The sequence below is a fragment of the Cygnus atratus genome, chromosome 4, assembly GCF_013377495.2.
Source record: "Cygnus atratus isolate AKBS03 ecotype Queensland, Australia chromosome 4, CAtr_DNAZoo_HiC_assembly, whole genome shotgun sequence".
Classification (NCBI taxonomy): Eukaryota; Metazoa; Chordata; class Aves; order Anseriformes; family Anatidae; genus Cygnus; species Cygnus atratus.
The window spans coordinates 54,310,784-54,334,664 of record NC_066365.1 but is presented as its reverse complement, the minus strand read 5'-3'; the positions used below and the strand labels follow the sequence as shown (position 1 = coordinate 54,334,664).

Sequence of the window (23,881 nt, the reverse complement as noted above, 5' to 3'; positions counted from 1 at the left end):
CAACATACAGTTTGGAGATCAAATCCCAACACTACATTTTCATCAGGCTTGTGTTTGTGAATTTTAAGGGCTCTTTTTATGTGGATAAATCAGTATCTCTGACTGAAAGCAGAGAGTTCATATAAATAACATCTTTTTTCCCAACACAGATACAATAGCAGAAAGGAATGCGCTAAGAGAGCATGTGTATCCTAAGCTGAGAGAATTCTGCAGGGAAAACTATGGCCTGGAATTTCAGGTAGGTTTCATTGAATCTTGCATTTGATAAATATTATTTCTTGCAATTAACTCTGTTCAGAATGTATAATGTTTCTGAATATTGTAATTGTTGTCTTATCACTGGTAAAATAGAAAATTACAAAAACTATATTTCATATATATGAATCGTACTGCATCGATGTACTTAAACTATCTTACAGGCAGATTTGAGGTAAATCCAGAACAGATGAAAAAACTGAACAGTTTTACAGCACGATATCTCACTGTTGGTACAAGCAATACAGCAACCAAGTGACAACTTTCACATTAGAAACTTAATCAAACCATCTGTATTTTAACTATTTAAGGATAAATAATATCAGAGCTGAAATACTGTGCTCTGATTCTAGAAACCATACGAAAGTTAATGTCATCCCTGCGATATATTTTTAATTTCATGTCATCAGCATTATATTTCATCGTCTGCATAGTCCCCTAATTGTTTTAGCTACTTACCGGTTTGTCTTCTACTCTAATGTGGAAAATGATTTAACCAGGTGAATATTGAAAATCTGATTTTAAAAAATGAATTGAATGTGGAATATTTCAACAAAATTCCTATTGTGCCTATAGTATAGCACCTATAGTTCCTATACTATGGGATTTGCTTCCTTTAATGTCAGTCATAACATTCCCATTGCTTCATTCAATTCAAATTTTCCTTTGTACTGTGGAAGACACATACACAAATTTGGTAAGAGCCAATTAGTAAAAAAGTACAGTTACATTTGATTTAAAATGCACGAGTTTGGCATTGCAGTTACATTACTGATGGTTTTAAGTCAGGTATATCCTCATTCACAGTCCAGTAAGGTCAATCAGACCCATTTATGTCAGTGTGCCTTGAACTAGCTCTCTGTTAAGAGAAACAAATGCAGCATGCAATGTTGTAAAAATGTTTGGTTTTTCAAAAAATCTGGTTGTAAATCTTCAAGCCTTCTTCACATATTAATGTTAGCATCCCATCTCACTGACCCCAGAAACTCATCTCTCCTGAGTATAGCTTCCTTGACAACAACTATTGCCTTTTAGATAGCATCCTGTTCCTCACAGTGTGTTATTCCTGATGTACGTGCAGCTGGCTTTTAATCAAAATAACAAGTTCTTGAATTAGGATATTTGGTCTTAATTCCCTGAGTCACAATGGAGTTGCTGAGTCTGCATGGTGGTAAATTCCAGAGTGATTTCTGATTATGGCTATATAAGAACTTCCTCTGAAGGTCCTAGCTCATCAGCTGATTGGGGAGCCCCAGGTGCAGTGGTACATGCAAGGAATATCAAAAGATACTGAAATAATAAAACATTTCTCTCCTGTTACTACCACGTGATATTCATGGAAAATGCCAATATAAACTCTCTCAGCATCTTAACTTCTCAGTCATCTTTAAGGAGACATGTCAGGGAGAGGAGGGAAATGTCTCCTCCAAACAGATCATAATCCACTGAATTCTTAGTGGGAGAAAGCATGTCTGTCTTCAGCTGAATTGTAATGTAGTCTCTAGGGGAGGAATAATTAAGTTTACTCTAGTTGATATTCATGGAAGCAAATTATTTTATCTTATAGTTTCAACACCAGGAGAGTCCATATGTGATATGAGGTCTGAGAGACAGCTCCACTGACACATTTCTGGAAACAACTAGAAAGTTATCACATTACTGAGGAAGCAAAGTAGAAAAACTTGCACCCAAAATTACCACGGGAAAATAGTAAGGTATTCTGGGGGAGGCCCTGAGATAGACTTTTTCTGCCTTTCCTACTACTGATGGCTTGTGTTGTTTATTGTGATGTTTCTTGTGTTAGCATGCAAAATCAACACTGCTGATTTTAATGCAGTGGTGTCCAGAAAGTATCACATACTTTTCAGTTACAGAGATAGATTTATATTTCCCTCTGCAGACCAGAACACATAACTTTGCATCCTGTTACATGATCCTGTACTGAACAAACGTGAGCGACCTCAAAGGTCTACCACAAAGGCATTACTATATAGGCTGCTCTGAAAACACGCTCTGCATGATAAATCATGACCTAAGTGAAATGCGTTCCAAGACATTCATTGCTCCACCTACCACTGAGTCATCTGGCTCCACTGATAAGCGCTGCAGGTGTTGCAAGGCATGAGATCTGTCAGGCATCCTAAAGTTGGTGGGAGCTGTTAGGGAAGATAGCCACCTGTGCGTAGAAGCAGAACAGAATGTGTTAAATCGCTCTGTGGATTTTATTGTTCAATGCACTTCCTTTTCTTTTGAATCAGCAAATATTGCTGAAAAGCAGGTATCAGTTAAGACAGAAATAAAGTTAGCAGAGAAACGTGCTTCCAGAATGCATGGTATTTTATACCTGGAATATAGGATTTTGGGGGTGTGGGGGAATACAGAGTAGTTAAAGTAGTTGTAATAGAAAAATTTTGGAGGATAACTAGCAGTAGTTAACTAACAGCATATTCTTTTGTTCTTGGGAACAATGGGACTGTTTCAAATCATTTTCACTGTGTGATGCATGCGTGAGGAAAGTAGAGTCTCTGCATGAATGAAAACTTTTAGTGTCTGTAAGCAGTCAGATGTGATAGAGAAAATTATTCCATTTAATTAGAAAAATCTATGAAACTATCAGATTGGTAGGACAAAAGCTAAAAGAAACAAGGGGAAGCACTGAATCGTGAATGAGAAGTCTCCATTAGGTGACTCGTGTGGAACTAACCTCGAGCAGTGTCAGCCCATCTTGTTGCACTGGCTTTTGCACAGAGCACTCGTTGTCATCTCACTGTGACAGCCTTACTGAATGTAGGAGTGGGGTCAAGCCGTTCTTCCAAGTGTAAGTAAAAATATACTTCAACAGCAGACACAGCTGTCTTCCTGTTTCATTTCTTTAATTTAGTATATCCTATTTATTTTAGTTGGCACAAAGAATAACTGATAAGCTCCTCCATTTGAAATTGGTGGTGCCTTCAGAGGTTTGATGGCTAAAACTTTTCTTTTTGCAGGACAAATTATAAGACATTAAGATATTATGCACCAAAATTATGTTACCCAATAAAAATAATCTATAACCTTATAACACTTGGAAGGCAGGTGCCGAGCCCCTACAATATACAATATCCCAGAGAATTTCCTCTTCACATTTACAGTGTTATCAGATTTCTGAACAGTTAATTAAAATAGAAATTGCCTCTATGTTTCAGATGAACTTGAGCAGCACAATAAATTTCTTCAACCACTAATTCAAATGTTTTTGACTGTATGCTAAGATGCTCTAATTTTATGACTAGAATACTTAAGCTCTATCATACATCATTCAAGTAATCAGACAGCTGAATACAATATGAAGTTCAGGAATGAAGTCATGTAGATAAATAACAGACAGGAGAGAGAAAGCAGAGAACACTTCTTTTTCCTAATCAGATTAAAAGACAAAGGGCAGAGAAGAAATCAGTGAAAATGAGGGAGATAGGAAGGCTGTTTGAGATGTGATTTTATAAAGCAGAAGACTCTGTTCCAACAAAATTTTGGAACAGAGTGTCTGTAAAAAATAAAGATGCTAAGTGTATTTTCTTGGCAGTGTAAGCTACAATGCATTTATACTTAGGGCTGTTTCACTCATGATCAGTATATCACCTAGTATGTTTGGCAACAGAGCTCCTACTCCAGCAAATGCTGACACAGGTCCCAAACTTTTCTGCCTGAAATAACCAACAAGGCTGTTGGTAGTAAAATTAAACATGGGCATAAATACTTCTAGGATTAGGTCTTAAACCTTGTCATTTATTGTTATGAGAAATTTTCCAAGGAGATTAACCAGCTACACACCAGTGAATTTTACATCAACCCACTGTTAGCTCTTATATTAGATCTTCAGGCCGATTTTTTGATCTGTTTAGACAACAATCAGTTTTGTGTTTGTGTTTCTCACAGCAAGACCAGGGTGCTCCCACAGTACAAATAATATTATAATAAGCAATATTGTGATGTATTCCTGTCTCAATACAATTTTGATTTTATTTTTTAAAACTGGCAGTTTGGACTTCTTTGTTCAAGGTATATACGTAATGTAAACTTCAACAGCAGCTTAAACTAGGGCGTAGTAGCATGTACCATAAGTTTTATTCCAAAATTTATAAACGCATATATATGATCCCTATTCTTTTAATTTCAGTTATCCACAATAAGAATTCAGCCTCTTAGTTAAAATGTGTAGTGAAATCACACTTCATCGCTTAATTTCTTCAAAGAAGTTTAACATCGCTATTCCAGTTTCTGTCAGGAGTTTGTTTGCATCCCATTACCATCACAAAGCTGAGTCTGCGGCGATAAATGAAAGGCTGAACAGCAAGCTGTCTGCCGTTGCATATCTGTACAATCTTTGCTTCCAAAGTGACAAAGACCAGCCAATAAAGGAAGCATGATATTACAGAACTGCACATATTCTTTCTTCTGAGCCATGCGCACAGGATGGTTTTATATCCTGTGGCTACAAGTGACATGGGGTGTCAAGTCGTAGTCTTGAATGTGATCTACAGCAAAACTCCCATTCATTTCCGTGAAGCCAGGATTTTATCAATGCTTTTGTCATTATTCTTACCTATCCATTATATGCAATCTAGTAGCAAATAGAGACTACATCAAATCAAGATCTTGTCATGCTAATCTCTTCACAAAAATATGAATGTGAAATGAGAGCCTGTCCCAGTCCTAGAGTGTACGTACAATCTAAACAGAAAAAAAATCTGGGAGGGAAAATAGAGGCTCAAATTGTTACTACTTAAGGAAACCCTGCCAGCCTACATGAGGACTGGATATAGATCTCATTGCCTTTCACAGCCCTGCAGAACAATGCCTAGCTGTACACAACATGCTGTCAAAGTTAATTTTTAATCTGATAAGTAGAAAGAGCATATGATACATTAACAATGTTACAAATTATTATTTTCCAGGTCATAGACTTATACTGGGGAGTTGAAGCAGATGAATGGGACAGTCCCGAGCTGCAGAAGACTCGCATGAAGCTGTTAGAAGATTGCCTGAAAAGTTCTGCAGGTCCATGTTTTGTTGTGGGTATAAAAATAATGTTCTCCTTTACAACAATAGTAGATTATTAGCTATCCTAACATGTGCATTTCAGTAACAAATGTATTCTTTTCTTCTTTCTGAATATTTGATATTCCTCACTGTACATTTCCTGTACTGCAACCAAGTTTCCCTACACCGCACTGTACAGTAACTGTGATCATTCCCCATGAGTGGAGAGGAGGGAAGGATCTTTCATGAACAGTCCCTATAGCAAGTTGTGTTTAAAAACCACAAGATGTGATTTTACTACCACCACAGCAGAAGAAGACGGACTGCTTGTGTAAGGAGGCCACCGCTAATTAATTCTTGGCACTTCTCAGACATGAATTATTGGCTGGCGTAGAAGGACTTAGTTGTAGAAGCGCAGCAGCAGGCAGGAGCTATCTGCTGTCATCTGGGTTTTGCTGTTTTGTGTGGTAAGCCCAGGACAAGTTAGGATGCCATTTATTAGTGTCTGAAAAGACTGGAGGTCAGAGACAACCTGAGGAGAATGTGATTCTTTGATTTTTCCTGTTTGCTGCCTTCTCTTCACCAGACTACTGCTTTTAGGATTCTTAAAAGAGTCAGTAAAACTGACAAAAAGGATATATTTTCAGTGGCTGTTTTTATTAGGCATAAAGGAGAGACCAAAACATTATAGAAGCCATTATAAAGCTTTACCTATCTTTTCTAATGTCAGAGGTATCTTTCAGTAGATGAACCTGTTGTTTTATATCAAGCTCAACAGACAGTTTTCAGCTATTCCTCGCAGCTTCTTCAGCTGGAGCAATTTGAATTTATGAAGTCATGCCAAACACCACATAGGGCTGAACAACTGAAAGGCATTGACAGTAGACTGTATATAATCCTGGTAGGTATGCTTTTCTCCCTCCCAGTGAATCATATACAATAGATTTTGCTGTCACTGATTTTGTATTAACTATACAATTCAGAATAGTGTGAATTGTTATCTCTGCTGTGCTTAGAAAGATTTGTGCCATGTTTTAAGATGAACATAGGCCACTTGAAAAATATTTTAAGAGCAGTTTAGTGCATGGTATGCTGACTGTATTAATTTTCAATGCATAGACAAAAAGTATACTGGCTTTTGATAAATGCATTTTGCCAGCTGTTTGGAGAGCTGCATATCCTCATTATCTGCAAAGAGTAAGGATGTTTTTCTTGAACTTTCTGGGTGGTTCTAGAGAGGGAGTCTCTAATGACTTTGGCAGTTCAGTGGTATGAACTGTACACTTAACAGCATCTGTTAAAGTATCAAAGCAAAAGACAAGATGACTTAGGAAGAATGTTGGCTTATTTTTTATATGAGAGGTACTATGTGAAAGGGAGACTTCAGAGAATGTACAAAAATTACTACAATGAATAGGATTTGCTATGGTCAGGGATACTTCTATAAAAGATAAATATTTCTATTATTCCCAAACTTATTTAATTCTTTATCAGCTGCCTTGAGTCTCCATCTTTGAGAGAAATACATGGGGGAGTTATGACATTTTTTTCTGTGTATAGTTATAGGACTGTGGAGACATTAGGGTAAGTTTCCAGTTAAATTGCCCTCTATCAAAACTCTTCATTTGCATTTAAGAAGACAACCAACATTATTTTAACTATTGTAATCAGACCATATGTTTTCAAGTAAGCATGTGTAATCCTGCTCAACTGATTTTGTCAGTTATTATACTGATCATTAGCATAAGTTTTACTAAAATACAAGCATTTTGTTATTACAGACCTTTGTACCAACTTTCAAGGATTGGTCTAAAAGTAAAAAACAATGTTGCTTCAGTTTAGCGTACTACTGACTTCGAGCAGAAAGGCATGGCATTTTTCTTTCAGCAACACCTGCAATTACCCATGTAGGCTCTTAAACATGCATGTTCTGAATTCTCAGTGAAAGAAATGTCTGAATACACCATTGCTGAATAATTTAGCAGCTCAGAATTCTGAAACTATTAAGAACTGCCTGCATGACGTTGTTTCTAAAGAAAGAAGAGAAATCAAGCCAAACCAGAAATTTTAAACAGAATAAAACAGTCAGCAAAGAGGTTGCAATGAGCCAAAGACCTCAATATTAAGTCCAATTTTTCCAGCTATGGACAGGCGTAATAGCTCTCCCAATGTCTAGACTGGCAAAATTACAGAAATCTCTTTATGCACATTTGTTTTTTCCTCTGCTATACCTTTGTGGGATGGGTTTTATTTCATTTACAACACAAATTGAAGATGATTCCATTCCAGAAAGCATAATTAGTTCTAATTTATGGTGACATAATTAAAAACTGACTTTGGCAATGCAGACTTTGGGCAACTTCCCATTTCTTGAGAAAGTTCTGAAAAGCTTGCCATTTCCATTCAGCTGGGTATTTTCTTACTTTTCAGTTGCTGCTTCCTTAATTCAAACTCAGATCTGGGATTAAATCTCAGCGTTCAGAATTAACTAACAGATATGAAATGATTATAGTAAGTGTGCCTGTATTGTGATATCAGATGAAGAGAAAATGAAAATAAAGTGTGGAAGTTAGAAGTCTTAAGCTTTCCTTCAGATAGAAAACAAAAACAACAACAAAAAAAAAAAAAGAAAATGTATTCATAAACGAAAAGGAGGAAGCAGCTCTGAAAAAAAGTGGGTAATTCATTTCCTGTGGCGTTTTCTTTGGGAACGTATAGTCCCCAACTTACCTGGTACCCAAGCTCTATCAACACTAGATCCAGTTAAGGGAGAGGGGAATTGTTGGGGCTTTCATTTGGGTTCTTGTTTGTTGGTTTGTTTGTTTTTTCTATGTAAAAGCAGTACCTATAATACATGATCTTTTAGAAACTCATAGCCTTTACTGTAGGTGTACATACATACTGTGGTATTTTTGAACTACAAAGTTATCAAGATTTATGAGGGAAAAAAGTACTATTTCTGTAGGAAAAATATTTTCCATACAGGTTTTGTACAGAAATCATGCTGGTTGTCTCTGTACTTTAGATAGGGGGTTTGAAATGCGGTATATTTTTTACATTGTGAACTACTAAACTCTGCAGTACATAATGATAACCAAGATCAAATAAATATGTCTCCAGTGCATCACTGGGACCTTTACATTTTGTTAGGTCATGTTTCCCAGTAACTTGATAAGAGATGGCAATACAGTCAAGGCATTAGAGTGACAATGACTGTTATGTTATCATCCCATTGCTAGTAATGATCATGAACAGGATTCATCCATTTTGTGTCTATTCTCAATCTAGACTATACACCTTTAACAACCAGTAGAAAGGTGTAGTTACCGCTAGTAATATCTGAGTCATCTTCTTGAGGTGCACCTATTTCTCCATTGGCAGCAAAGAGACATGAGAAGGTAATTAGTTGCTAATTGAGGAACAGAAGTGCGGTGTTTGATATTAAGGCTGTGCAGTGCTTGATATTTAGAGTGTTGTCAAACTATAGTGAATATTTGCAGAAAGAGTTTACTGCCCTTTTCCTGGGGTTCCCTAACTAGTAGGCGGTACTAACCTGCTGTTGTTTGGCCTCGGTACAGATGAAAGAACTGGCATGCTCCTCTGCCCTCCTCTTCGAATGTACCCTGCAAGCTGTAACATGCGGGTGCTCTTGTCCAGCTGTGCAGCACCATGCAGTCTCTGCCTGAGCTCCTCTTCTTGCATGAGCACATCCTGAGCAGTTGTAAAATGAAAGGGAGAAATAGCAGTGAAGTGTGAGTTTGTCGCCTGCAACAGTTTGCTCAGTTCAACACGTTCAAATTTGTGCATAAATGCTGGTTACACCAGCACTTTCAAATTGAATTGTAGCATATCGGACACAAAAACCTTGCATTTCAAAAGTCATTGGAAAATGCAGCACCGAATCATTGCACTGAAAGAATACTACTGATACAGTATTAATAAAGGCGCTTATTCTGTCTTTAAAACCTGAGCACATTGTAGAAAGGGAGATCACTTAACCTCTTATTCCTCTTCACCTGATGCATTCACTGAAGTCCTAGTCCAAAGTACAGGCTTTTTGGTTATAGGGTAGGTTGTAATCTGCTTGTTAAAAAGAGAAGCCAGATTAGAAGGTTCAGCAGGTGTTCCCATTCATTGTCTAAAGGGAATACTTAATGAGCTTTTGATAATCTTTGCTTATGATTTGTGTTTTGCATTACTAATGATAGTCTCCCAAGACAAGGCAAAAACTCAGAGGTACTTCCTTATTCATAACAGGATATACAGCAAAGGACTCTTTGTCCTTTGGACTCTGTCTTAGTAGAATTGTAGTCAACGCAGTACAAAGACCAATACCAAATTTTAGTGAGTCTAAGCATGCACTTTGAAGTTTCTCAAGTACATTTTGAATGTGTAATTACGAGAGGATGAGCTTTTGCAGGTATTTTTTCCAAAAAGTACTAGTTCTCTGGGAAAAAAAAAATAGGACCAGCATAACTGGAAGCAAATTTCTGCAAACATGTATTGTGTCGTTGTGGGATCCTCATCAATTATGATTTATCCTTCTGTGTGACTTCTCTTAAAAATACAGACCATACTATCTTGGTTCTGGCCTGGCCCCCAGTTTTCTGATGCTTTTTCTGTGTTTGTTTTTTTTCTTCAGTTAAATATTTAGTCAAATGAAGTGTCCAGGATTTTGGTGTCATATGAATATCATCAGACCTCTTGGTCATTGACTAATTTGCTTAGAAATTCAGTTCATTTTTATGGTCAGATAAAAGGCCAGTTACTATTTAGCAAAATCATATAGGTAAAACAAGATCCCAAATTAATAAAAAACAATATTTTATTTACTCCTGAGATTTTATTTTTTTTTATCACATACTAATGATACATGTTCAACTTTACTTGCTGTCCCTTAAGGTCAGCATACTTATAATAATATAAGGAGGGATGCAACTTAGATATATAATAAGTTGTTTGTATAAAGTAGGTTCTGGACAGGTTCTCATTACAATGTGTTTCATTTGGACACATTTATACCGGAAAAACAAAATCACAACTTCAATGCAATTTGAAGTTGAGCAGCAGTAAGGATGAGGGGCAGATTTATGAAGCAGATGTATGACTGCTATTGCTTAAGCACAATAACTAAATCAAATAACAGAAAACACTGAGTAGATTTGGCAACTGTCTAGAAATGAAGCAAATAAATACTTAAATGAATCCAGACAACTTTCAGCTTAGACAGGTACAAATCTAAGAGATTCTCCCCAGCCATCATTCAGATCATCTGGTCCAAAGAAGACCAGACCTTCTTCTACTTTTTAATTTTCTACCTGCTCTGTACAAACAGAGATTGTAATTTACATTATCCCTCTGAAATTATTGACAGCTCGTTGTTAATTTCAGCATTAATGAGCTGTTAAGAAAGTCCTAACATTATAAAATTGGGCTTCCACTAGGATTTTAAATGAATATTAGCAAATTACAATATTTGGCATGTCCTTAAATCACCCTGAAGTGAAATTGAAGATGAAATATGGTAAAGTCAAGAACAAAATAGTTTTTACATTTCCAGATCTTTTTGTTCCTGCAGTATAATACATGCTTGAATCATTCTATGAAGCACACTGCTATATGGTTTTCTTTGCTTGGTGCTAAGCTTGATAATTAATTCTAAGCGCATTCCAGCTCAGAGAAAAATCCAAATTGTTTTACTCCCAATTCTTAAATATTCCACTTCCAAGTCAGTTCTGGTATTACCTTAGGATTTATTCCTGATGCGAAAACTTAATACATACAGGCTCTGAAACACCTGATTTACATTTTGCTTTTGCTCTCTGGGGAAAACATCCTCATATTTAAAGTTAGGAAGACTGAAGTCAGGAAAACGTGTCTATATTAAAACAGTCAGGTCAGGGGGAATGCTAAGCACCAAGGAATTCAGCAGAAGTTAGAAAAGCTTAGTGCGTTTCAGAATTTAATTTTCCTCAAGGAAGCAGATCTAGATTATAGTTTTCAAATGAATGAGGAGAAATGGCTGAAACCAGATGTAAGCACAACAGCCCACTTCTCCCAGTAACGTATACTCAAAGGAAGAAATATCAAACCATGAATTTTCTTCTCATTCAGCATCTGATTTGAAAGCCATCCAAATAAGAATTCCCACTAATATAAGTGGGTTTGGAGTCATACATCGTATCAGGAACGGCTCCATATGACTTGCTGGCATTAATGTTGGCATTAAGTAGAGGTCTGAGACACTAATCCTGTTTTGGGATAACTGACAGGAAAGACTTTTTCGTGAACGTCAAAGGAGAGCTCTGTCTATTTTTTAAAACCCTTCAAAATGGAACCAGTAACTACATTTTAAAGGCAGAGTATGTGACTGTCCCCTCAGCAAGCCTTGGTCTTCATTCAGACTAACAGGCCAACGGTGGATAACCCTTCCCCTGGTGTTTGTCTCTGAACAACACATATACACACAAAGTGGAATTGAGGGCAGGATAATACTATATGATTAAGCTATTGTAAGTGAGTTCCTTGATCTTCTTTAGGTCTGTGAATGTATTTTCCTGTGAATCATCTCTGATTCTCTAAATCTAAAATTTAGGGCCTAAAAATTGTTATCCATTTTTCAACCATAATCCGTTGAAAATAGCTACAAGATTCATCAGGCAGTTTTTGCATGCAACATCAAAACTGCATGTTTTTCATTTGTTTCTTGATGTAGTCTTTAAATAGCTCACATTTTAAGCCTGCAGAAGATTGTACATGATTTGTGCTAAGTCACTGTGTTTCTTTTTTGGGACATAATTGGAATTTTTGGTGCTGCCTTCCAGAAAGGTTAAGTATGATATTTAATATGAATGACCATATTAGTGAGAATGAGATTTGCGTAAACTCAAATTTGCTTCATTCTGTTCATAATGTGCAGAGGAAGAAATAGGCTGCCTGAGATTTATGAGATCTATTTTTCTCTGGAGCCTCAAGAGCTGTACCAAACCATCTTCTGAGGTAGTATTCTAATCAACTAGATGTAATGTTCTACTCTGTAAATGAAACAGTATATCAGAAAGCCAACATGAGCTATTCTGCATGAGTGAGAGGGGAAAAAAAATCCTAAACTTTTCAATCTCGCCTCTATGTAAAGAAACAGTGTACTTTACAGTATGTAGCAGGTATACTACTGTCAACTTTGTAGTTGATAAGTTCAAAGAGAACTCTTATTACTCTTGCTTGTACCTAGCACCTAGCACCTTCCATTTTCTAAAATCCAGAGATTCAGGAATTCTTTGATTCTGCAATAACATACCCACAAAGACCTACCCAGCAGGTAACAAGTTCACTTTCCAGTCTGAATATTCTAAAATGCTGGTATCAGCAGCACGTTTTTTTTTTTTAAGATAATCAGAGTGCATATTATTTTCTTCAAGGGTACTTTTTCCTTCAAGGAAAGATAATAATTTACAAAAGAAAAAATAAGAGAAAGTTTCAGTGATCATCATGGTGATGCCGACATGCATCCATACACTGTTTCTTCTTTTCTCTTAAAATACTTGCTTTCAGTGCAAGGTGCTTATTTTGAAGTTGGCATGACATGCCAGAAGTATGACATGGCATACTTCTGTTAGTATGCCATGTAGCAGCTAAATATTATATACTTCTTTCTTTCATAGCTGGAAAACTTCATACTAGTTTTTTACTCTGTTCAGCCTGGAAAAAATAAAGCAGAGAACACTTGCTTAGAATGCTACAGAGACCACAATTATTATGAGTAAACTACATATTTCTCAAACTCAACTATTTCTCAAAGTATAGAAACTATTTTAATACTTATTTTTTTTTAAAAAGACTACAGAGTACTTGTGCTACTCATGGCTGGAACAACAGCACATCACCTGGTCACATCGTTTAGCAGAGCATGTACTCTGTCTCTCTGTCATGCTATTTCATGGCATGGGCAAAATAGTATTTTTACTGAGAGAAGTGTCATGACCTAAAGTCCTTTGCTATTTTTTATTCATTTCCATGCTACAGAACTTTTAAACATTTGGCTAATGAGTTGACCTGTTACTTGCAGTCAGTATTAGCATTTAGTGCTTGTACAACATGTATTTTAGTTTAAAATTAGTGTTAGAAAAGGCATAAAGATAACCCACTAGAAAGCTACTACAGCTGAAGTTTTATTTTGACCTATTTCACTCTTGAAGTATAGCAAGTGCAAGCCAAGAGGATTTGTAAAGGTGATTTTTTTAAACTATGTTGTAAATGGAAAACTAATATTGGGTAGTATTGAAGAACAGCAGATTTTGAAATGTAGCAGTTGTAAAGATGACTTTATGAAAGAATGGGTTTATATTTCGTATAAACTAAATTATTAGGGCTAGCATTCTCTTAATATTTGGTAATGTGAATTGACTAAAGATTGCTGGCACTCTTAATACTTCAAATAATATTGTTTTCATAAGTCACAACCTGTGTCAGGTGTCTAAAGGATGTGGTTTACGAAGGCAAGGAAAGTTTTAATTTCTGTTCTCACAGTGCTTTCTTTAGTCTGTCTCCTTTTGATAGACATCATTAAATAAAGAATAAGAGTGGAAACAGTAGAGTGAATATTTTAAGATACTTGTCCATTTGATGTGGCTTTTTTTAAGCTACAAAATAAGATGTGTGTATTTCTATTTTCCTTAGATGCTGTTTTAGATTGTTCAAATGGGATGAAATTGTTCTATCATCCAAAATCCCTAATTACATCATTGATCCATGATTTTTCCAAATCGTGATAGCAGTCACAACAGAAGTTGTAAGACACTTCAACTTAAAGCAACCACGTTTTCATGCAATAAGTAACATTCCAAGTAACTAACAGTTTACGTGGTTAGTCTGTGACCATTGGTGATTTTACATTATTGAGAAAAGATTTGTTGTCCTTCCAATTAAAAAAATAAATAAATCTTCAGAACAACAACAAAAAATGTTGTCAGATGGCCAGTGATGCCGAATACCCAGGTGACTGGAAATCCAGCCTTCCAGTCACTTTCAGTGGGTTGTTCAGGGTCCAATCTAAACATGATTAGTGAGCATGAACAGAGGAGGAATATCTGAAGACCATACCATGCCAGAGGAAACATGCTAGCTCTGTCCAGACACAGATGAGGCACATGTACGTGGGCAAGCGTTTGCAAAGAGTATCACACTTTTATTTTTATTGGTCCCTGACTGGTGCACTAAAACTAGACTTGAGTGCTCTTCATTAGCTTGCACAGAGAATGGTAGAGGACTTTGGGCGTCAGAACTTGAGCCAATACGCTTACTTGAAATGCCAGCTCCTATAGTTCTCCAGCAATTTCCCACTCATCATCACAGTTGCTGTCAATGTCCAGTCAGTTTGTTCCTCCAGCCATGAAATGACAGAGCCTTTTCTCCTCTTTTTGCTTCAGGTCAGTTTCTTTGGAGATCCCTTCCATATTTTTACTTTTTCTCCTTAACTGTTACTGCAGTTTAAATTATTAGCTCCTTCCATAGAGCCTGCAGCTATACTAATGTCCTGTGTAGCCTCCTTCAAATTTATTGCAGTTTAATAAACCAGAAAAACAGTTCTTCCCCTCCAGGCGTGTGAGAGGTAGGGAACACAGATGCAAGTCATGTAAGACCATGCAGAATTGACTGATACTTCTGTATCAGTCTTGTGTTTACTGGGCCACCATACTGCTAACATTGTTGTGGAAGGAAAATTATAGTCTTTCTATATCTCTTCTTGTGCAAGGAATTATCTAATCATTTCTTTTCATCTTTGAAGACGATTGATGAAGTATCTGTTCAGAGCGTACCAGCCACCAACTGTCCAAACAAGGCCTGAAACCACTGCCAGCTGGCTTGGAAAAGAGAATGTTTCATTACAAATGGCAAATAAGGATACAAAAAATCATAAATAAAAGTCATAAAAATCCAGAAACTAGTCAAAATTAATAATCCAGGCCATTCCACATGTACTTGCAAAGCAGATTTGGTGTTACATCAGTTCATAAAAATTCACAGAAATAAGAGTGGCCCCCTACCCAGGATGTGTCTTAGGCCTGGTATATATAGCAAGGCTCATGCTCAGAAAGACTAATCAAATAGCGATTATACTGTACCATCCTCAATAACTAGAGAGGCTTGGCTAAGGCTTGCCCATATTAGAGTTCCTGGTTTGCCCAGCTTTGGCTGTTGTTGGATCCCTGCTATCAGTTGTAATAGGAGATAGCCAGTCTGTTTCTCTGCACGGACTCGTCTTCAGTCTTCCCAAAGAAGTCCTGTTTCCCTTTTGCTGAAGGGATAGAAGACTATCCCTTTGAACCCCCGTTTCTCTTCTGCTGACACTACATAACAGGAGGAATCATAACCCCAAACCATTATTGAATACAGCTTGCTGTAAGATCAGCAAAACCATCTGAAAAAATCATTTAGGCCAGATAAGTTCTAAGCAAGGTTGTTAACATCATGCCATTCTTACTTCAAATATCAATAATGTAATCAATAACAAAAAAATCTTACTCTGTAATCAGTCATAATTTTTCATAGCAAAATCTTAGGAAGTTTGACATTATAAAGTCAGTGACTTTCTAAAGACATTTAGAGTGTTTTTCTGTTGCTAAAAGGATCTACTGGGATCGTACCTAACTGACGCTACAGCTGTGAAACATTACATTAGGGTGGGGGGGGGTAAATTCACCTGTAATATATCAATTTCAGAAAAGATAAAAGTGCATCACAATTCTATTAACTCCTCTTTTTTTCCTTTTTAACGTAGAGGTAGAATCACTTTTTGTGTGAACAACAAAGTACCACCATGTCATGAGTAGCATCTGCAGTGAAGAGAGGCTGACAGTTGTTCTTCTCCAACCTCTTACATTCCCAAAACATCAGGGATAAGATTTCCAGTTGGTCTTATTGGAGGCAGGGAATAATGTCCTGAGATTATATTCCTTTGAAAAAAAATGGTTTCAGGCTCTGTGTCTTCCCGAGTGTTCTTCTGCATTAAATCCATTCTCTAAAGTTACATCATCTCCCTCTTAAAAATATATTAAATGACAAGAGCATTATTCTTTTTTTTGCTTTAGTCTATTCTAAATTCAAATTAGAGGACGATTTCCTGTGTCTGCCAAGTCACGTAAAAGATGCAGTGCATAGGATGGAGTACATCAAAATAATCATTTACCCCTTGTAGCTTTAATTTTAGCTTCTTCTGTCAAATCCATGTGATTTCTTGTGTAAACTTTGGTTTGGTCTTCTCAAGTCCCAAAAGAGCTGACATTTCTCTTTGTGATCCCATTCCTCCATGAAAGAACATCTAGATTTTTACCAGTTTTCTGTTTCCCTTGAGAAGGAAGAGATTTCCTTTCCTGCCCTCCTACAGTCCTATCTGGAAACAGTCTCACTCCTTGTCATGGCTTTTGCCTTTATGGGTGTCCTGATTTTGGCTGGGAGGGAGATAGAGACGCTGAGATAGAGTTAAGAGTCTCTCACGTAAGAGACATCAGACATAAAATAGAAACAGATTTTTATTAAAGCTCCTTACTGAGTCACTATTCACAGTGTTGAGAAGTTTTACAACAGCGTGTTACTTGGATGTTTGAAGTTACCTGTCAAAACATGCACGCAGTAAACACTACAAGTACCACTTACTAGAAGTCCTTGGCTGACTTAGATCATAGGGCACAATACACTCCTTGCCTCTGACAAGAAAGCTGAAAAATACTAATTTTAACTTCAGCTTTCTTCTCTGAAAAAAAAGAAGGAAATTGTGCATTAAAAAAAAAAATCACGTCTCAAGTTATCAGAGAGGTCATTTAACTATATTACGTTGTTTTGCATACAGTGATAAACACTGAATTCTGGGCGCTGTGGAGAGGTAGCATTATTGTCTGCTAGAACTAATGTCCCCTACACTAAAAGCTTGCCTTTGGGCCTTCATTTGTTTTATATCCCTGCAAAACATGTTTATTAATGGTGTTTAGCTGCTTTACAACACACTACACAGTCATGGGTCGTATCAGGCTCATGAGGACTGTATTATTCTGTGCAACTTGTGAAAACATTTTCTTGACATTTAATTACAAAATTAGGTTTTCATTTGCACTCTCAATGAATACCAATCTGTTTAGTTCTAATAAGAAAGGGGAAAAAAAAAACAGCAAAAAGAAATCTGCAGTGAAATGTCACATCATATTAAAATTAGTTATAGGTTTCCTAAAGTTGGGGGGGTGTTATTAAAAATGTTATCCCATCAGTGATCTCTGCCTCTGATGATGCTCATTGATTAACACTTTCTAATACCTTTATAGTGGCTATATATGTTATTGAAAAACACAGCTTAATTATGTTACTGAACAGAAAGATACAGGTCCACTTCCAGTAGAGTGCATGTGCCCAACATGGATAGATTTTGCAGTCCTAAAAACTCCTCCTCAGCTGCTGCAGCTTTGGAGGTGACTACAGACTAGAGGCCTGTGTGTTATCCCATAGGTACCTAATTCATCTCGTCTTGCCATGCGCAAAATTACCTCAGTCTAAGCTCTTTGGCTCATCACTTATCTTAAATATCATCTCAGAATGGAAATTTAGAAAATAAGCAACCCTTCCTATAGACATTATAGACATCGTATTTCCCAGAGTATAAAAATGTGGCCCCTTCCTTTCAGAAGGTACATGGGTACAGCAGGAGGCAGCATCCTTTCTTTCATATGAAGCATACCAAAGAGGGCAGTAGGAGTCCTAGATTTTAATTCCCTGGGGCTGGTGTCCAGAAGCCGATGTCCTGTCCTCCCAGCCCTAGGCTCAGGGTATCTTCTTCCTCTCCGGCTCCATGATGCCTGTATCCCTGGCTGCTCAGTGAGGCACATCAGGCAGCGGTGGCAGAAGAATCATTTCTCCATTACCCAGTCTTCACCTAAGAGATGCAGGACAGGATTTCAGACCCTTTCTTGATTCCTCCCTGCTTGGGTGAGTGTTGTGATTATTTTACAAAGTGGAGTTACACAGCCATGCTGTCATCTAGAAGACAGGGTTGATCTTCCAGGAAGGGTACTTTTCCTACCCTCTGCAGGAAGGACAGGGATTCCACAGGCAAGGTTATTGACTCCAGTCCGGGGCTGGTTGCTGAAATCTTCTATTAGATCTCGCACTTGTAGTTTGTTTTTCTGTCCAGCTCCACTGTTACAAACTGCTGTGGGACCCGTCAGAGAATTTACAGGAATGTGGGCTTGCAGTAGAAGTCACCTGCCAGATCCCACGCTTTATGTGAGAGGAAAAATGTGCATGCCCATTAAGAAGATTCCCACCCATTTTCAAAAAAAGAGCAAAGCAAAAATGATTCATTTGTCTGAAGGCAAATCAGAGTGAGTGAGAGCTCAAGTGTACAGCCAGAGGTAGGCAAAATCTTCTTCAGTCCTTTCCCCTATCTTTATTCACAGACCTTATCTTATTTTATGCTTTTTGACTGATTTTCTCACCTGTACCCACGCTCAGGGAGCTTGAAGACCCAGCAGTGGCAGTGAAAGAAGCGGCTACAAAATGAACTAAACTGGTGTTGTGTGACCACACAGGAGACAGAAGAGTGTGGAGGAAGGGCGCCATTGATCTTTTCACATCCAGAAGAAAGGAGAGTTCTGATGAAGCAAAGTGTGTCAGGGAAGTAGGTAATGAATTTCTTCTGAAGAAGCACATCTCCCTGCATGATGGACTGCTAGCTCCTACCCACCACATCCTGAGAAGTCTTTCACCATTATTTTATAACTCCCTACCACTAGGCAGAAGCTTTGAGATTTAAAAATATTGCACTGTGGGTGAAGTTCAGAGCTGAGGGAATTGGTTTACTCAGCTTCAGCTGTTCTCTTTAATTTCCTGAAAGACAGGCTAAGGATCAAGTAACTCCACCATCATTCTCACACCTCATGCCAGGTACATTTCTCACAGCAAAAGACTTAAGCACTTGCACCGCATACTTCCAGCCGCAATTACAGTCAGTTTTCTTACAAGGCAGTTCAACAACCCCTTTTTGTTTTTCGTGGAGCTAAAAGCAGTATCCTTATGAATTTCCTGAAATACCTATAGCTGTGCCACCACTACCACCACCTCCATGTACTTCTGCAGTGCCTCCAGGGAAAAAAAAGAGAGAAATTAAGGCATACCTCTGCGACCCAGCACACAGCAATATTTCTCAAGCCAGGGAGTGTAAGTGCATATCTAGGCAGGGCAGAAAAAAAATCTGTTTCTCAGTGCAGAAATATCTTTGCTATACTTTCAGTTTTCCATTCACTTTAATAATTTCAGTAAGAAAAAAATAAATTTCTTCTTTTATGTTTTGTGCAGTCAGGTGAAGTTCTAAAAATAAATATATTTACTTGCAAGCTTCAACCAAAGGATCGGAGTATGGACACTATTATTATCACCAGGTACAGGGAAAAACCAAATTAAAATGTTTGCTACTGTTCTGAATGTATCATTTTTCTCTTAAAAACAAACAAGACAAACGTAAACTGACAGTCCCATCCCAGCTGATACATAAATATACAACATCCTTTGCTATTAGGAGTCAAAACAGAAAATGTTTTTTGTTTGTTTGTGGATTTTGTGGCTTTTTTTTGCAAGCTGTCATTATCCTCATTTTATAGATAGGCAGTCCGAGTTAGTGGCAAAAGCCTTAGGAATTTACCAGCGTCTACACTGAAATGAAGCAAAATAGGAATGAAGGACTGAAATTTAAAAGGTCTGCACTAACTCTGATGTTCTGTCTCCTAAGTTGCATGGCCTTACAACTGCAGGCAGTAAGGCAGTTGGACTAGAAGGCCCCTTCCAACTAACTATTCTACTTAACAACAAAAAGAGTTGTTCTGAATGCAGTTACATCTTGGAAACGACAGGTTACAACTTTTTTGGCTTTTTGTTTTTCCCTTCATATTTTTGATTTTGAAGAATATTCTGTCAGTGCATATCCGTGTGAGAGCATCAGAAGGCACTGACACTGCACCGCAATAAAGGTAGCAAACACAGAAGTAGAGGCAACTATTTTCAGGACATCTTTTAGCCCCCAGCTACCCTGGAATTCCAGCTTCCTAAAGCTTGGTTTGTAATAAGTGCCTTATTACAGCCTTCTCCATCTTGCTTTCAGTTGTTCACTTTGATTCAGATCAGTTTAATTTAATTCCTTGCAGTTTAGCCTAACAAGCAGTTAACATGTATACTCTGTTGAGATTTTCAATGGATTCATATATTTATTTTTCTTATTGTTGAAATCATTAGTGCAGTGAAAATAAATTTAAGCAAATATACTTTTCTTGTTTCAGTTCAGATGATTCACTGTTGTTTAGCCATTAGCATTTTTTTGCTTTGAGTTTGAGAGGAATTGGCTATTGTTCCCTCAAGGAATAAAAGAACAAATAAAGGGCATTTCTGTTTGTTTGTAGCAAGTAGTATCAATTCAAATAATATTTATTTCTCATAAACAAGGTCCATCTAAGCCTTTTATATTTGTGCTTTTTGATTTTATTTTATCTTTGTGCCCAAAATATCTCTGGCTGTGCCTGAGTTATCTTAATCACCTTATATTGCATCTGTAATTTCTATAGGGTACTGCTACAATAGGGTTACAATACACTGGCAACAAACCAAAAAGACCTCTAGTTGTACTAAATTTCTTTCAATGGGATGTTAAATAAAAGCCCCATTAAAACTGATATCCTGACCGTTTTGTTCCAGATTTTCAAGTCATTATTTACCTGTCTATTTGCTTATATCAGTTAAGCCCACATTTCTGCAGACCAGGAGGGTAAATAAGGCTGTATGTTACAAATTCTGAGGTCCTTTCCTGACTTGGAACCAGCCTTCTAGGCAGGATGGACATGGGAATGCGCTGTGTTATCTCATGGAAATTCAGGATGAAAGATGGGACGTAGAATGTAGCCAGTATAAATATGAAAAGTAAGGTTTGAAAACAAGAGAGCATTTCCTGTTGTTGTGCTGGTGATTTTGTCTTCAGTTTGCACATACATATACATATCTGTGTACATACCAATTGAAAGAAATTGTTGGGTATTAGCATTTGATTATAAAAGTAGGCTTTTTAGACAGAACATTTAGAATGTCTAAGGTCTTTTAAAATTGAAGTTAAATAGAAATGTTGATCTTCTACTTATATTTTTATTATTTCTTTTCTATCTATAGCAGTAACATACTTTTTATCAGCTAATAGATAGAATAACATCACAGCAAGCATTAGTGCAATAAGGACATTTCACTCACTGAGCAAAATGGCTATTTGACTGAAATGTATGGCTTTAAAGGGGAAAAAAGGCTTTATTTCATAGAAGGATGTATCCACCATGGAAGGAAACCTAGAAGAGCAGACTCAGGCAGCTCGCGAGCTTCCAAGAAGGCTGATGACTTGGGTACGTACCTGCTGACCACAAACTTGCCCTTCTTTCAGTTCAGGAGAGATTTTGAAACAAACCTGTCTGTCCACAGTGAGCTGCCTCATTACCGGCCTTACTGTCAGTCATGCATGAGGTGAGGCATGGTGTGAGTTTCTATCAGCCTGACGGCCACAGTTCCCTTAGGGATGAGTGGAAGGACACCTCTGGGACATCAGTGGGAGCAGCCAAACCCCTAGCAACAGATGAACAATGTAATGCCCTAAGGCACTTTAACAGCACTTAAATCCCTACAAGTCTGGCATCTGCCTGAGGAACCACTTAGTGCGTCTCAGTGACACCTGAATGCTGATGTTGGGTGCCTGCAGGCAATTTCCAGCCCAGAGTATGAAGTATTCACTGCATCCTCACCACTTTCTCCTAATGGAGCTGCTCCACTTTGATTAGTTGATCTCAGTTTAAGTTTACATGAATTTAGCAGGCTGAAATATGAGTCACTCAGGATCTAACTCACAAGTGGGCAAGGCTTTCCTACTTCAGCAGTGAGCAGTTCCTGCGAAGATGATAGGGCTGACAATTAGGAACAATAGCTTCTGCTATCCCATTACAACTAAACACTGCAGACCTGTCACAGGTCTGAATCCCTGCCCAGACTTAATTCCCTGCACCTAATTGCTAGGTGAAATGGGGACGATATACTTCTGAATCTCTCTTGGCTGTTGCCGAAACAAATTGCTTAAGTGCTTAGATCTGGACAAAAAGAGGTATCTTAGGTTAAAAAATTAATTATGGTTTAGTTTAATTCCTTCAAAGGCGATTTCTTGAATATTTATTCTTCAAAAAGTTGGCAATCAAGGACTTGTCTGAGATGAGGCAGAGAGGACTTTGATATGTTTCAGTGTTACAAGTGCAACTTTACAGAGACAAGCAGTAAAAGTGGTAGGACTGATCCCATGAAGCCCAGCAAAAGATCGTTGGATCAGATAATTCATCAGCAACAAAACTGTTTTCAATGAATCCGTAGCTTTCTCTGTTGGCAAAGAGGCAAAAAAATGCTGCTCTTAAGGTGGAAAGTATCTGAAATCACAAAACATTACAGATCTGACTTTTAAAGTGACATTTTCAGATGTTAATGTATAATTTCCTTAAAATAAAAAAAAAAAAGATGAAACCAATCAGTAATGAGTCCAGCTTGCTATAATAACTTGATCTGGTGCTTAGGTACATGATTTAGTGGGTGACATTGGGAGTAGGGTGATGGTTGGACCAGATGATCTTGGAGGTCTTTTCCAACCTTTACGATTCTATGAATCTGTGATAATTTGATGGCTTGTTTTTATCTACCACTAAATATACTAGAGAAATTAAATATCTTAGTTGAAATTAAATATATCTAAAATTTCAACTTGTTCTTTATTGATATAAGGTATGGTATTAGGGTTCATGAATGTTTCAGTAATGATGTCTGAACTTAAAACGTGGCATGCACTATGAATCCATCGTATCTCAGGATCAAATCCAAACCTCATTAGTTTCCTCCTTTTGGTCATTATTGTGACTATGCCTGTGATTTTTTAATCTGCCTTTAATAATCTTCCTTTAACATCAGCCTCAGGCGCAACAAAGCTAACAAGACTATTGCTGAGGTTGCTCTGTGTTAATTCTATAAAGTTTTGTCAGACACAATTCATTGCTGAGGGTTTTATACATGTTTGCCAGCCTGATCGCTTTAAACAGCTCAATCACCTGCAATCTAATGAATCTTTAATTTGTTGTTTTACTATTAAAGGAAACTGACTCATCAGGTGGGACATTGGATTCATAAGTCTGCATATAAAACTGTCTCTTGATACTGAATGTGGTGTAAACATTACTGTTCCCTTTAAAAATAATTTCCTATAATAATCATCAAAATGTTCCAATGTTGTTACCACAAATTGAAGTTCTAGTTTATTACTGTACAGTACTGTGGTATTTTTCATAAAGGGTGTAAATGACAATATTCTTATTTGCATTTAGCATGAAGCAACATGAAGATTGTGAGAAACTATATTTTCTTCAAACTTGTTTGTTCTATTTTTCCTACTTGAATGTATAGGGAATACAGAGAGAGGGGCAAACATCTCCAGGGGCTGCTGCAAGCCTCCTGTGTAGGTGCAGCTCGGACACAGAAGCCCCTGGAGAAAGATGTGTGATTCTGAGCTTCTCATTTA

At 37.3% G+C, this 23,881-nt stretch overlaps 1 protein-coding gene across 1 annotated transcript in view; it reads left to right on the top strand.

The window, feature by feature from the left end:
• The window catches only part of NWD2 (NACHT and WD repeat domain containing 2), a 58,162-nt gene that overhangs the window by 20,915 nt on the left and 13,366 nt on the right, over positions 1-23,881 (top strand). The window contains exons 2-3 of the mRNA XM_035553434.2: positions 150-238; positions 5,190-5,306. Coding sequence (XP_035409327.1) covers positions 150-238; positions 5,190-5,306 — 206 coding nt within the window. The remainder of the gene's footprint in view (positions 1-149; positions 239-5,189; positions 5,307-23,881) is intronic.